This window comes from Colossoma macropomum, unplaced genomic scaffold, assembly GCF_904425465.1.
Source record: "Colossoma macropomum unplaced genomic scaffold, Colossoma_macropomum, whole genome shotgun sequence".
Classification (NCBI taxonomy): domain Eukaryota; kingdom Metazoa; phylum Chordata; class Actinopteri; order Characiformes; family Serrasalmidae; genus Colossoma; species Colossoma macropomum.
In genome coordinates, this window is record NW_023494795.1 from 39,140,204 (window position 1) to 39,154,376 (window position 14,173).

The following is a 14,173-nucleotide window of genomic DNA, read 5'->3' on the forward strand; positions in this document are numbered from 1 at the left end:
CTGAAATGTGGTCAGTTATGAGATTCTCCACGTAATGCATTCAAAGCATCTCTTGACCTATGAGGTGTGAGGATCACCGCTCAGGATGACGGTCAGGTGGACCATGTGGTGTCTTCTGTTCACAGAGAGATGTTTGCTGTGTGCCGACTTAAGAAGTTCAGTGTTATGATAAGGAACTGGTTTCTGTTTGTAAAGGAAATGTAACTGTTTTGGCTCCGATCTGCAGTAGTTCACCAAAACTCAACACAAAGAGCTGCAGAACATCGTGTTCAGACTCTGGAAAGAGAACGGAAGCAGAAAAGCTGAGTTTATCGTTTTTACTTATCTTAGTTGTTTTTGTATTATGCTGTATCAATTGAGTGACTGTTTATGGACTGAGAAGGATTATCTCTCCATGTTTTACTCTAACAGCAAAATAATTCAGTATTTTTTTATTTATTGTGATGTTTTTTGAAAGCTTGCAATGATGAAAGATCATAAATAAATAAATAAATAAATAAATAAGATTGAAACACTTATTTAAACCTTCCACACTAAACAGATAAGAATATCATTGCTGTCCAAAACCAATCCCCAAGCATCTCAATATTATATTTTTTATTTTTATTTGTCTACATCTTGTAAGCTTTCCAGCTGCTTTTCACACTGTGTGGAAATGTAAAGATGAACAGACCAATAGAAATGCTCCAAAACTAATTAAAAACTCTTTACAGTAACTTACATTTAAAGCTGCGTGTGTTTTTGCTCTCTGCTGTAAAGTTGCCATTTTGGAGACACTTGCTTGTTTGGACAGCGACGATATAATAAAACTTTTATTAAACGATTTAAAACAGGCTGTTATGCTTACCCATTTTGCAGAAATCATAAATTTATTCTAGTTATGTCCATGAGGAGACTTTTAAAAGTATCAGTATCGAACAGCAGTCTCGGTATTATTCGGTACCGGTACTGAAATAAACCTTATCACCGCTACGCCCCGCTCATTTCCTTCCGCTGTAGAGCGCATGCGCAAGGATTTTTCGAAAAACGCTGGAGCAGAGTTGGATGACACAGAGGAAGAGTGAGAGAGAGAGAGTGTTAGTTAGTTAGTTAGTTTATAGAGTTTCGGGTTCAGTTAGATTCTGTTTCAATGAAACTGGTTTTAAATGCGATTCTATGAAACATACGGTCGGATAATCAGCCGCGCGCCGAGCTTCTGAAGTGTTTGATCTGCTGCTGGTGGTGAGTTACAACTTCATTTACACACAGAAGTAAAACCTCTAACCGGAATGTCCCGCTACACCTTAAACGGTGCAGCATTAACTCTGTACCACCTCACAGACGCCGGAATGGAACAACTTCAGCTTTTAAGGTGGAATTAAAATCCAGCTTCGTCTGAGTTTAAGGGAGGAAATCTTTACAGACTGATATATAAAACCGCTGAGCTGAGACTGTTCCGGTGAGGATTTGACTGAGAAGCCGATGTACAGATAGAGTTATTACAGACATTACAGTCTTAATGATCACTATTAAAACATGAGTGTTAAAAACAACACGTTCTGTCTCTTAACGACGCACAAGTTAGTGTGTTGCTCTTTAACACGTCCTTGTTCAGAGTGAAGCTCAGGGAAATGTGGTTCTGTCAGTTCCAGCTGAGATTCTGAAGAACAAACTGCTGATTTAGACTGTGTGAATGTGAAGCTGTAGAAGCTGAAGGTGATTCTGAGTTTCTCTGTTCTGTCTCTGTCTATCTCAGCATTACTTACAGAACGAAATAAAGTCAATTTAGTTCAAGCTAAAAGGGAGTTTAGGGCCAGTAATGTTTCTGACACAGAGTAAAGGGCAGGTCCACTGTTTTTTTTTTTATTTTATTTTTTTTAGATTTTTAATAAAAGATGTAAACAGAGTCGTTCAGAGTGGTTTGGTGTGAAATGCTCCGTTGTACAGAAACTTATCGAGTCAGTATTGTTCACAGTGGTGGTGATAGGAACCAGACGTCCACCTCTAGAAGCTCCCTCACAGAAAGTTACTACATGAAATGGTTATGAATTCACTGCCTGATGTCTGAGACACTGTTTTATGATAGTTTTGAGAACTTAAAATCCATTCATGGTGGAGGGATACATGATATGCACGGTGCTGTGCGGCAAAATAGTCCCCAAAGAAAACGTATTATTTGAGATTTTTCACTATTTTCACATCACCAACATTCCATATAAAACTCAGAAGACACGTGTAGGTTCACTGGTGGTTTTGGATAGTAAATAAAATGTCTATATTTGTGTTGTAGTCATGGTGACCCCTGGTTCCTATCACCACCGCCGTAAAGAAATCTGAACCATTTCACACCGAATCACTCTGTTCACATCTCACACATGGAGTCATGGGGGGATTTAGAGAAACTGCTGGAATTCTACTTTAGCATTAGTCCTGCACTGAAAGGAATCTGTGCTGGAGAATCTGTGTTTAGTCCTGAACTCGGCTGAAGGCTGTTTAATTCCAGAAATTCTCACCGATAATAACTGAAGGAAATAAGTCGATTCCAAAAGTTCACATAATTTTTTATTATTATTATCTCCCCAATTTAGTCGTCGCCAATTCCACCCGCTAGTTAGGACTCCCCCAGTCACACGATACTATCAACGCTAGGAGGGCGAAGGCTAACACAGGCTTCCTCAGAGACCTGTGAAGCCACCGCTTCTTTTCGAACTGCCGCTCACGCAACGTCACTGGACAGCTGAACGCGCTCGGAGGAAAGCGCCAACCGCCAGATCTGTTACGTCAGCTAACAGACTGACTAGCATCGCGCTGAGTGATGGGGGGAGAGGGAGGGGCCATCCTACCCACCCAGAGAGAGCGAGGCTAATTGTGCTCTCTCGGACTCCCGGCTACGGATGGCTGCAGCATCACCAGGGATCGAACTACGTAACAAACTCTCCAGTTTGAAGACCAGCCGTGAGTCTGAATTCTGATAAGACTGAACGCTGATTTAAACTTATGTGACGATGATTGTAAATGTATCTGCAGGCTCAGAGAAGAGGTTTGTGGGTAAGTGTAGCTCACAAGGGCCACAGTGTTCACACCTCCAAAATGTCAACTACGCCTCAGAAAACCTGTGGAACTGTGAGTCAAACAAACGCTGACCGGAGCTGTGTGTGAAACTGAGCCCTGGTCAGTGTGTTTTGCTCTATTTTGGCGTTCCACCGTTTTGTAGTGGCATCTGAAAAACAAAGTGCAGAAGATCCAGTCCATTTAAACAATCCCACAATGCACCGCAATAAGTAGTGTACAACCCTAGCAGATAGTGTATACACCTGGCTCTCTGTGAGTCTCAAATGTGTCTCTAGTTAACACCTCTGATCAGATCTGGTGACTGTGAAGAGCTCTGCTCACATTTATCAGTGTCTCTCTCTGCGGTTAGACAGAAATGAGCTGAGAGCTGTTGTTGGTGTGAATGTTCAGGTCACACTGAGCTCCAACAGCTGCTCTCATTTGTGTAATGATGCAGTCGATCAGATCAGGTCCGGATCGTATCTGGTAAACATCAGCCAGATTGCATTTACACTTTTCAATAAAGTGCCCCAGTGTGAACAGATGATCCGATTTTACTTCCCTGTATAACAAAAAGCATGTCAGCATACACATTATTTACATTTTACTTTTGGTTACGCTTTTCCCCATTACGATACGGATGGACGAGCCCAGCTTGAACGCTTTCTTTGACCCACAGTGAGAGGAGGCTGCTGGTTTGGGTATCTCAAGCCTCACAGATCCTCCATCTTTAGTTCCTTGTGTAAATCTCACCAGCTAGTCAGCGCTTGGCATATTTGGGTATGGATAACAAAAACACGTTCTGTTTACATTCATGTTAAACATGATCAGATCCGTCTCTGAATGTGGTTTGAATAACCTGATCGTAATCTGATCTCAACACATGGAGGTGTTTGCACCTGTTAATGCAAAGTGTAAGATGCACGTATGTGTGAGGGTGCAGGTGTGTGTGGAGAGGTGCAGGGGTGCAGGTGTGTGTGACTGCGGGTGTGTGGAGGGGTGCAGGTGTGCACAGGTGTGGGTGGAGTGCAGGTGTGGGCAAGTAGGTGGGTGTGCACAGGTGTGGCGTGGGGTGCAGATGCGTGGAGGGGTGCAGATGTGCAAATGTGTGTGTGAAAACATCTCTAAAACTTTATTGTTGACTCGATTTCTAAATGTCTGCAATCAGAGAATCAACTCTCAGCTGAAACTGGATCTGAATCAAATCTTTGGGAATCAACTCTCAGCCGAAACTGTATCCGAATTGACTCTTGGCCGAAACTGGATCTGAATTGACTCTTTTGGAACCGACTCTTGGCTGAAATCGGATCTGAGCTGTGTTAGGCTGAACGAGGCGAGTCAGAGTGATGTGGATCAAAAAGGAGAAACCCAGCCCTGAATATTGTGAAAGAACCAGACTGGATGATGTCACCTCAGTGGAATGTTCCAGACCAGCCTGTACAATCTACTCTCTAAAAAAGGATCACTGCCTGTTTACTGTGCGTGATGTTACATGTTGTGAGGTTAGAGCTGTAACAGCAGGTGAGCTGTGAGTTTCGAAATATTCTGATAATGTTACTGCTATAAAGCATTATAATACAGCAGAGAGACATCAGTAGAAACATGATCATAACATTCAGCACCTTCTAGATCATGTACAATGAACATAGTGTTATTATTATTATTATTATTATTATTATTATTAGCTCTTTATCTTCATATTCCAAACCTGCTGTAGGAAACCTGGGTGTGATCTTAGACTTTGAGCTCTGTTTTATCTGCATGTAAACACAGTCACTAAAGCAGCTTTTTATTATGTGAGAAATATCCCTAAAGTTCAGTCTTTTCAATCTCAGAGCAACGCAGAGAAACTTGTCGCTGCGTTTGTTCAGCAGTTGATCACTGTAATGATCCTCTTACTGGACACAATCAAAACAATCCATTCTCTACAACTCACACAGAACGCAGCAGAACGGATCCTCACAACACCAACACACAGAGCTCATATCGCCCCCATTTACACACTGCACTGACTGCCTGGATCTTTTAGGAGAGATGTTAAAGCTCTACTGCTGTTTTTTTTTTAAAGCTGTAAATGACCTCAAAGCTCCTGAATGTCTGTCTCTTTATGATCTTAGATCTGCAGATACTGGCATTCTGCAAACACCTTCTGTAAAATACAGAAAATGTGGGGAGACTCTTTCTGTTATTCTGCTTCTAAACTGTGCAGCTCAGTTCATCTTTTATTAGACAGTCAAGCTCAGAACTCACTTTTAATAAACATCTGAAAGCACAGCTCTTTAACTCAGCGCTTCATTAAAACTCTACATCTCTATCTTCTTTTTCTTCTTCTTCTTCTACTTCTTCTACTTAAGTGCCATCTAGTCTGCTCCAGCTCCTCGTGACCGTATGGACAGTGTTCCTCCAGAATGTCCTTTCTTCTGTTTGGGTCTTTGTTCTTCTGAACGGCTGGTTCATGATTCCTCTGATCATCTGTAGCCGTTGATCTTGTTCCTCTTTGACCACCAGCTGTTCAGAACGTCACTGTCTTTTCCAACGAGTCGGTTCTTCTCAGATTGTTTGGTGATCTGGGCTTCGAGTGAGAGTTAAAACTGAATTTTTTAGAATCTTCTTATCAATGATTCTAATGATTGATGAGCCAATCAGGAGGACTGAGTTCCTGGTTCATGTGTACTGGGGGTGAAGCTAGAGCAGAACCATGAGCAGTTGGTCAGTCCTGAGGAACAGTTCACTGTAACCGTCAGTGCTGTGAAGGTGAAGGAGACCACGTGCGCGCTCTCTCAGTGTGAGGCTGCTCCCCCTCTCTGAGTGTTTTGAGTGACCTGTACTGACCGCTTTGCTGATAATGACCAGATTAATCACTGTGTTGATGACTGCATTGATCAATTTTGTATTGATGAGGAGAGAAAATGTATACTGAATTGATCAGAAGATTAATCAATTAATAATTCAACCGCATAGTTTTTGGAGTTTTAAAATCGATTAAAAAAATTCAGATAATATTCCATGAAGTATGTGCTCAATTTCTTGGCCAAAATAAATTTTAAAAAAAAATGTTAGCATGTTAACAACGTCACTGCAGCACAGGTTCATTCAGCTCCGCCTGAAGAAAAAAGACTCAAATCTGAGCGAGTAAAGCTGCGCGTCTGTGTTTGGAGCTTCTTTTAATTCATAGTAGTGCTGTAAAATATGATGATATTTCATCCTTATTGTGATAAATTATGTCATAATGTACTTCTCTGAGCATATGGTGGATATTCATAGTTTAAAGCTTACAGCAGTGCTTTATTTTTCAGGAACAGCGAGCAGCTCTGAAGTGCATCATTCCCACTGATTGCCTCTGTATCTGATCAGTTAATGATTAAACTGATTACACAGCAGCACAGAAGCTCTCTGGATTAAAACTCACAGACCACAGTTTGCCTTCGCCTGAGCTTCAGACTCACGATTTGCTTATTAGCCCAGCAGCTCTTCTGTAGATTTGTTTATGAATGTGCTGTACCTGGTTTGTTTGAGCTGTAAAAACAGACGAGGTAAGCATTTCTTCAGGAGTGTTGAACATTAGTATTCAGTAAAGCAGTGAATATGATGTTCTCCGCTGAGGGTTCTAATCCGTCTATTCTATCTCTGTTCTACAGAGACGCGTTCCAGACTGAAAGGTTCTGAGATACAGAGACTGAAAATCAGAGAGAAATTCTTCATTAAAGCTGTTTCAGGCCCAGAGCGGCACTCCACTGTTGATTGTTTTGCTGACAGTAATGTGCATAAATTTGTGTAGCAGATCGTCCGTTAGCCTCACCGCTCAGAGGAGCCCAGAATAGAGCTTCTTGTATCTCTGCACGGTCATGTGACCCGGCGCCGGCCTGCGGCGGACTGTTTGTTCATTGTTACTCTTCAGTTGTTATTTAACCCCCGTTCCTCTCTGTACACTGAAATGATTCTTTATTGTTTCTTCAGACATTTCCCACCACTTTAATCTATAATATTTAGTTTATTATTGATAATGTCCAGGAGTTTTATTGCACTGGCTGAGCTGCCGTTACAGTGATGGTGAGTGAACAGCTGTTTTCATAGTTTTTATTGCTCTTTGCTTTTCTCAGAGTGAGAACTGTAGTTAAACACTGATGTGTCATGCTAGTGAATGTGATGCTGATAATGATGATGATGATGTCCTCTTAATGTGAGTTGTGCTGGTTTATGGCCAGTGTTTGTAGTTTAACTCTGTAAAGTTCTGTCTCTCCTGGACACCTCAGAGAGTTTAAAGAGCCCAAATTCTACATTTATCTTGGATTTTGTTTCCTCCTGAGCTCCAATAACTTTTATGATATGTCATCATTTATTTCTACATGATCATTTTCTAACCTAATCTGCATCTCTCAGAGTTAAAGAGGCTGTTTCTGTTACTGTGTCTTTAAGACTGAATAAACCGCTGTTGACTAAATATATAAATGAACTGTATCGGCAACAGAGAATACCATTGTGATACCGTTCAGCAACACGTGTATGTGCGTCACTTTGCGGCGCAGCAGAAATTGTTTTATTGTTTTGGTTTTGAAATATAACTGTAAACACTGTTACATTTTGTAACGTGCCATTCACTCAACAGTCATACAGTCCACGTACATGGAAACAGCGTGTTTTGGCAGGCAGAGACTGTGAGTGATACACAGGCTGAAAGTGTTAGTTTCGCTGATAACACAAAGATAACACACTGTACGGACAGTGCAGATCGCGCTAACGTTAGCTACTTTAGCTGAATGAGTGAGTAAAGGATGTTTCAGTGTCACTAGGGGTGGGAATCTCACGATTCGATTCGATTACGATTCAGAGGCTGCGATGCGATTATAAAACGATTATCAATGCGTCTCGATGCATCTTTTTTTTCTATACATGATTTCTATTTTCTTACTGTCTGAGGACTTTGTAGTTTTAAAGCAAAGTACTTGTAATGATCCATAATGCATTTACGTCCAATATCTTTTATTAATAAATCAAATGGAAGTGATGTGGCAAGTGAACTAGAAGGCTCTCATTCACTGGGGGGGGGGTCGAAAGACTGCAGGTCATGTAGCAACGAGGTTTCACCTCGAAAAAGGAAAAGAGAAAGACAGACGAACATTTGGAGATGAATGGACTTATTCGCATTTATAAGCAGCACAGTTGGTTTCCTGGTATGTTAAATCTGCAAGGAGAGACTGTCAACCACTAAAAAGTTGCGAAGATGAAGTCGCTTCTCGTTCTAATTTTCCCGTTCCACCTTAAATGGTGCCGCTTTTACATTCGGTGCCTGAGTCAGAATTTAAGGTGGAACGGGAAATTTCATCAAGAAGCTGGCGAATAAGAAGCGACTTCAGCCTCGTAAAACAGCGGAACGCTGAGAGACATTTTACAAAAAACTATTCAACTTTTGAGGAAAGGTTTTTTGGCAGAGTTGGAAGAAAAGCGGCTATAGCTAAAGCTTAAAGCAGAGCAAAGTAAGTCCGCGTTTTCGTTTATATTTTTTACTCTATACTAGGACGTTGGGACATACTGAGACATACTGGACAGTAAATGTTGTGGCTCCCGAGGTGGTTTGATTTATGTTAAAGGACAAAATGGCTCTTAACATTGGGTTGTGACTCCTGACCTGACTTTTAATGCAGAGGGAGCCGGTCGGATTTCTCGCTCATCCAGTTGTGTTTTTGTTATGTGCTGCCACAGACTGTCCGGGCGCTGCACTTCCAAGTTCCGCCCTTTGCGTTCCGTCAACATTACGTTATAAATTAAATATTTAGAAAATCGATTTTTGACATTTGTGAATCCGCATTGCAATGCATCTAAGAATCTATTTTTTCCCGCACCCCTGTCTCTCACCTTCCGCCGTGCAGTTTCAGCCTGAGTTAACGTTAGTGCTGAAGGGGTTAGTGAGGAAGTGAACGTCACAGAACTCTCAGAGTAGCACTAGCCTTTAGCATAGCAGCCTGCTAGCTGTGCTAATGTTTTCTCTGCCACTGCCTTCAGAGCGTGACTGTAATATTTACTAAACACCAGCAGAGTTTTCTCACCTGTCTCACCTCCGCTGCCATTCAGCGCTGCTTCCTGCAGCAGTGAGGTCACATGACTCAGCAGAATGAAAAGCTGATTTCTGAGGTCACAAAACTCGTTTTTGTTTGTTTTAATCCTCTGATGTGTCTGTAAGATTGTCTGATAGTATCTGATTACATGCAACAGTAGAAGAAAAGCCTCGAGAGACATGAAGGAAATGATGAATCGTGCAGTTTATGGTATGTTGGAAGGGTGTGTGCTTGGGAGGTTTGTGAGGTGGTCAGCGAGGCGGTCAGTGGGGTAGTTACCTGGGTGATCAGTGGGATGGTCAATGTGGAACAGATTAAAGAAAGGTTGGAAAATGATCATGTAAAAATGAACTATAACTGTTTTTGTATATAAAACCACATAAACATTATAAGTGGAGCTCATCAATAAAAATGAAGAAAATGTGAAATATGGGCTCTTTAAGTAATTCCCATCTGTGCGCTGGCAGGTGTGTGTAGTAATGTTACCTGAGAAACATTTTGTCTCTGAATGAAGACAATGGAGTTGAGTCCGTTGTGGAGGCAGATGTTTGGTCAGTAGCTCACAGCTGTGTGTAATAAACAGACTGTAAGAGACAGTCTGAGTGTCTGTGTGCAGTTTCACACTTCACATTTCATCTTCTCACTAAATGAACGCAGCTCACGAGCAGATTCAGATTAGCTTCAAATAGGACTGGATTCTTTATTCTCTAGCTCCACTCTACTGTCCTCCTTTATGTTTTTTCATTTTATCTACACTTATTAGGAGAAAACTAGATCTGCACAAACTTTGAAGAATGGCAAGTCCATGTTAGCGTGGAGATAATGCTCATTATCTTTCAGCATTGCTGAACCTGTGTATAATTACAGAAACAGGACAAATCACACAGTAATACAGTGTCAGAGTTCAGAGGCACCTGATGACTGATTGTACTGTTTCTAAGGAAACGGGGTTTTGGGTGTGGGATCCTGAACTTCACACTGTTTCACTATGTTCTCAAACAGAGGAAACAGACATACGACAGGTCAGACAGACAGACAGACTGACAGACTCCTGTTTTTTCTGTGGTGTCTTCCATTAGGCCTTTTCTTTGCTTCTTTAAGCGATACTTCTGTGAAAGTCAGTTGCCCCCCTGTTACCCCAAATACAGTCGATCAGCTGAGATGTGTTCAGTGTCTGAGGTTTGAGCTTCTAATGTAGCTGATAAGTAATGAAGCTTAGTGCTAACTGCAGGCCTTAATCATCTCACACTCGCCTCAAACATGTTAGCGCAGTTGGCTTCCTGTCCACCAGCTTCTTATTCAATTTTTCATTCAACCTTAAATGGTGGAACGAAAAAAAAATTGATTTTGTGCTCAGATCCAGTCGTTCTTTTTATTATTAATTTTATTGTTGCACTGGTGAGGTAACAGTTACAGTCAAGTTTAAATATAAAACAAATGTTCAGAAGGATAAATTGGGGTTCTCTGAGAAAAACACAAACAAAACAAACAAACCCAGAAACTAAATAGCTGCAAGCGGCAATCTGAGGGGTCCAAGCACCAGGAAGACATCGAGGATTTAAATAGTGGCCTCTGGTTGTAGAATGCAGCAAATGTTTAGATATTTAAGAAAGATCTCCTTTTCTTATGATTAGGATCACTAGGTGATATATCTGCTACAATCTACGCAACTCAGTTTAACATCCATGACAGGGATTTGAACCCACGACTCTAGAGTTCAAAGGCGGAGGCTCTCATGGGGAGCCGCAAGACATCTGTGGCACAGCTGCAATTTTTTGAAACAATTTATTGAAAGGAGGCAACATGGAATCATGCCCCATTTTAGGACAAAGTAGCAGCATAAACAAATTTTGTGTTTCTGGTCATAGAAAGCAGCAAATCGTTGGATTTTTAAGACCCTTCCTTAAGATTATTAAGTGTGTGTTCACAACAATTGTAACAGCACCATCCAACATCTATGACAGGGAATCAAACCCACGACCTTAATCTTCAAAGGCGGATGTTTTCATGGTGAGCTACAAGAGGACCACAGCGGACCTGTTTTTTGAGACAATTTATTGGTACAGAGCAATAAGGAACCAAGCACCATTTTGGGAATTAGTTCCTACCTTGCAATTACTGTGACTATTGAGTAATATAATTCCAATTGAAATCATAATACACTGTCAGTTTGTCATTTTGTATATTTCTGTCAAATGTGGTAATAATCAGACAATTATTGATGTATTTTTTGTGTTTTATAGCAGAATAAGCCAATTCACACCAATTTATTCAAATCTTCAGCCACACTGTGCTTAAATGTCATGATATTTTTTTAATAATTTAGATTGTTTTAAGAAAAATGAAATTTGGTTTAAACTCAAGAATTAGTAAGAAAATGTCTATTCTCCATCGTTTTTCAACTGTGCAGTTACTGCAGGTTTTTTTAAGACTTGTATTCGCAAAATTATTAGGCTCAGAGGAAAGCTAAACATACAGAAATCCTCTTGCTTAAAAACATACAGTAAAGCTTTCGATGTATATTTCAGCAATGAATTTTGCAGTTGCTGATTTGGCTCCCTCTGGTGGCCAGAGAAAAATACAACACTTGTTGCTCTGACCAAAATTTGCTGAAATCAAATTATAGGATTTCCTGTACAGTACCCACAGTATCCACAGACTAGTTCGAAAAGCTCAATTTTCAAACATTGATCAATCAAAGAAAAACTTTACAGAATTTTAAAAGACTTATATTTGATAAAATGCTATTCTCAGTGTAAGCAATGATATGAATTTATTTATTTTGATCTATGATAAATGTATATGACTTATTCTTGTTTATGCTCTATCTTTTTTTGATAATTCTTGACCTCCAGACTCCCCTGAACATTTTGAGACCAATATTGTGTGGATATTTTGAAAATCCTCGACTAGTAGAAAAAACTAGTAGAAAGATGTACGTCACATATTTTGCCAATTATGATGGAAAATATGGGACGGAGCTAAATACATGCAGTGGAGCGTTTATGTAGACTAAAGCAAGGATTATGTAGAAGCAAGAATTTTGAGTGTAGGCCCCACGGTTCAGGAGATATGGGCCAAAACCTAAAATTTTGCTCTATTGTACCACCACCAGGCCAACTGGGTGTCATTTCATTAGCCTGGGTAGTGGGGGGGATTCTACACCTACGCTCCAAGTCTGGTCTTTGGATGACTTACGGTGTCTTCTCCACAATCAGTTTTAGAGCAGAAGAAGAGGAAAAATCCTAGCAAAAGCAATAAGATTCCATGCACCTAAAGGTGCTTCGACCCCTAAAAATCACAGAGAACAGAAGAGAAGAAGATTAATATATATCAGTAATAGTCAATAACAAAAGACATAAACAAATGGAGATTAGCTGCTCGTGGAGAATTTCAGAAAGATTTTTGATATAATTTCAATCAAAGTTGAAACCGTATTCGCTAACCGTTTCAGAGTTTTGGTGCTGGTCAAACGTTAATTTCTTAAGGGGAAGTGAGGAGGCTGTTTGATAGAGCCATACATTCAGAGATGAAGCCTGAGGGGAAGTAGAACACACTTTTTTTTGGCTGAGAAGACCAACAAAGTAAATATTTCTTGACTGATGGCTTGGTCTTTTCAGTGTAGCCTTGTCTCCACTTCTGTAGGCCTCTGCCCTGGTCTTAGTTTGTGAACCACACCTTGTTATTGTGGTGTAGAAGTTCTTATTGACACACATTTCTTTGCAAAACCTGATGTAAGATGTCAAAGTCAGTCGGTCCGTTCAGGTTGTCAGTTGCGGCTTCAAAGAGACTCTGTTTGGTACAGAGCAGTCCTGCAGTTGTTGCTTTGCCTTCAGTGTTTCGTCACTGTTTTTACTGCAGTCTTCACAGATCTTATTTCTGCCTGTAGGTTGACAGTGGCTGAGATCTGATTTGAAAAAATCAGATGTGTTTTCACACTGCTCTGAAAAAATCTCATCTGTGTCACTTTAACCCAAAAAATCGGATTTGTGCCACTTCAGCCTGTTAATGTGAACGTAGCCTGAGGCACCAAATTGTAACTGCTGCACCATTTAAGGTGGAACAAAAAATTTGTATAAGATAATCTACAAAATAGGCTGAAAAAACACCTGAAGTGTGTTTATAGATGTTTATAGATAATGTATAAATGAAGTTTTTCATCTAAAGTGCTCCAGCTTGGTGGGTTTTAGTGAACAGGCCGGTTTTCTCTTCACCGTTCAGACTGTTTCTGTTTGTTTTTACAGGACTGAGGAGCGAGGGGAATGCCTGAGGGATCTCACAGTGTGGCCCATGACGTCCTGATGGGCGAAGGTGAGACTCTCTGTAAAGCTCTGCTGTGAATACTGAACACTGTGATAACATCACTAGATATTACACTTTAGTGTTTTGAAAACAGTCATGTGACATGATCAAAATCAACCTACATTATTTTAAGTAAATTAATTTCCTTTTATTACATGAATGTGCTGATTACATGATGAATCTTAATGTTAGGGGTGTAAGAAATGTGCTCTGTGGTCTGTGTCCTGATCCAATACTCAGTGCTGGTCCGATACTATGTTCTGATCCGATACTGACTACTGATCTGTTACTGTGTTCAGATCCGATACTGACCGCTGATCCAATACTTTGTTCTGATCCTATACTGAGAGCTGATCCGATACTGACTGCTGAGCTGATACTGTGTCCTGATCTGATACTGAGCGCTGATCTGATACTTTGTTCTGATCCGGTACTGACTGCCGATCCGATATTGTGTTCTAATCTGATACTTTGTTCTGATCCAGTACTGACTGCTGATCCGATACTGTATTCTGATCTGATACTGAGTGCTGATCCGATACTTTGTTCTGATCGGGTACTGAGCGCTGATCCAATACTGTGTTCTGATCGGATACTGAGCACTGATCTGATATCGTATTCTGGTCCAATATTGAGCTCTCTGTTAGTGCATGAACACATAAACATAAAGACTGTGCAGATTTTTGTTTTGTAGATGGTTTATAAGCTTTATAATGACTGTAATAAACAGCAGTGAATGATGATCAGTCATGTCTGACTGATATCTAATTAGTTTAATAAAGTCAGTA

The 14,173-nt window shown here is 40.5% G+C and overlaps 1 protein-coding gene across 2 annotated transcripts in view; it reads left to right on the forward strand.

Annotated features, from left to right (window-relative positions):
* The first annotated feature begins 1,021 nt into the window (after window positions 1–1,021).
* LOC118815950 (pleckstrin homology domain-containing family G member 3) overlaps window positions 1,022–14,173 on the forward strand; it is a 44,996-nt gene continuing 31,844 nt past the window's right edge. For both annotated transcript variants that reach the window (XM_036582396.1, XM_036582399.1), the window contains exons 1-2: window positions 1,022–1,221; window positions 13,328–13,394. In XM_036582396.1, the coding sequence (XP_036438289.1) occupies window positions 13,346–13,394 (49 nt within the window). In that variant the 5' untranslated portion in view covers window positions 1,022–1,221; window positions 13,328–13,345. The remainder of the gene's footprint in view (window positions 1,222–13,327; window positions 13,395–14,173) is intronic.